This window comes from Cryptomeria japonica, chromosome 11, assembly GCF_030272615.1.
Source record: "Cryptomeria japonica chromosome 11, Sugi_1.0, whole genome shotgun sequence".
NCBI lineage: Eukaryota > Viridiplantae > Streptophyta > Pinopsida > Cupressales > Cupressaceae > Cryptomeria > Cryptomeria japonica.
In genome coordinates, this window is record NC_081415.1 from 566,680,720 (window position 1) to 566,682,726 (window position 2,007).

At 40.5% G+C, this 2,007-nt stretch overlaps 1 protein-coding gene across 1 annotated transcript; it reads left to right on the forward strand.

Annotated features, from left to right (window-relative positions):
• The first annotated feature begins 370 nt into the window (after window positions 1–370).
• On the forward strand, window positions 371–781 carry LOC131027756 (uncharacterized). Its single transcript, XM_057957846.1, has one exon. It carries the CDS (start codon window positions 371–373, stop codon window positions 779–781), a length of 411 nt encoding a protein of 136 aa, XP_057813829.1.
• The last annotated feature ends 1,226 nt before the right edge of the window (window positions 782–2,007 follow it).

Consider the following 2,007-nt stretch of genomic DNA (forward strand, 5'->3'; position numbering starts at 1 on the left):
ATTGTATGGTCACTTGGAGAGCTAACCTCCACTCCACCAGGGCCTTATCTATCTTCCTTACAAGTTTGTTGTGTACCACTCTCCTTGCCTCAATAGTTTGTCCCCTACCCTTGGGAATGAAGGAAATTCTCAGAAAAATATGGGTAAGTCCTCCAAGCTTGTGCTTGTCGACCCTATGTCTCAATGCTCACTTGGTACCACCTCGTCTACTGAGAAAAGAGGAAAACAAACCCTTTCTCTCCTAGGTAAAGAATCCCTGGAGCTTTCTCTGCTAGATATGAACCTTGATGAGAGAAAGTTTGAAACTCCTAAGAATTTGCCGGTTAAAGATTAAAAAAATGGCAAAGAGTTTGCGAGGAAAAGTATAACCATGGACCTTGACCTGCACAATAAGGATGAAGAGGAGGGAAAACCTTTGGAACATGACAAAATTGATAGTAGCTCCAGGGAAAGAAGGTCAACTAGGCTTCGTGATAAGACAAGAAAAGAGGAAAACAAGAAATCTGATAGCAGGGCCAATGTTAAAAAATTGGAGGAAATTTATGATTTCGAGGAGGATGATAATTCCACTGACAAACCTGAGGATGAGGATTTTCAAGAGGAGGGGGATAATTCTGAAGAGAATTTCAAAGAGAAAGAAGGGGATGACATTAGCGAGAATGAGGAGCATTTGGATACTCCAGAACAAAGCCCTAGAAGGCCCCTAATTTTTCAGGAAATGAGGAGATGGTCCCTTATTCCCAAGACTCCCCTATTAAAAAAGATAACAACAATATGTTGACATTATTGGCATTAGGTTGTCATTGATGTGAACCGATATGGCATGGTCATCGGTGAGTAAGTAGTTGTGACCGGTATGGGTGAAGTAAGACATGATGATGTCAATCCATATGTGTGTAAGTAGATAGAAAGACATGCTACCGGTACACATGAAATGCATCATCTACCGGTCAAGAAGGACCACCAGCAAGGCAAAGCAAGCAAGCAAAGAAGAACAAACGGATGTGAATCATTATACACAGAGAAGTTTCAAGCTACCGTTAAATGGGACTTGCATGTTTGATGGAAGGCCAATGATCCACTGACAAAGAAGAGGTTAGCAGTTAAGAAGGTCCACCAGTGAAGTTATGTTATACTGGTAAGGTGAGTTGAACCGGTAGTTTGTCTTGGTCGGTGAAGGATGTCTAATCAACATAGAAAACCAAGCATAGGTGGATGTCGACAAGGTAAATAGGTGGAAACCAAGTGATGAGAATGCAGAGGTCGGTGAAGTATTCATCAACGTAGTAGCCAACAAGAAGGTCGACATTAATGAAGAAACCAAAAATCATGGGAAGATTGCAGAATGTTGTGGCTCGAGGAAAGACATGGTTGCAAGGTGATTGAATTGACCTTGGAAGACAATCTGATCTTTGTTCCTATTTTCCGAAGGAAACAACCAAGGCATTAATAGTGTTTGACAAAGAAATGTAGAAAAGCATGTTGTAGTCATCCAAAAATAGAAAACAAACATTGAAAAGTGAGGAGATGTGGTGCTATTTTGTGACAGGAACCCTAAAAGATAAATATGTCAACTCAAGACTTAAATTAGTTGATGCTAGATGTGAGGTGTGAGAGGAAAGAGAGCCTGAGCAAAAAGAAAGACTATTTTCCTTAGAGTTATTTATGAGAGAGTTACAGTGTGTGTTAGGAGGCTAAACCAGTGAGAGGGTCTAACTGGTAGAGATGAAGTAACCTGTAAACTATTAGTGTCTTAACAATCAAGCAAACCGGTATGGAGTGATTATTTAGGAAGGCGTCCAAGAGTGACATAGTGAAGTGTGAGCTTGAGAGAGAGAGAGAAGAAAGGCTGGGAGTAATCGATGAGTCATCAGAGAGAGTAATCTAATAACCGACAGTGTGAGAACCAGTGGAGAAGAGGAGGTTGTTAACCGATAGAAATCCATGATCAAGTGTTGTAGAACTCATTTGCAACTTGGTACTATCACTTTATTAAAATTGTATTTC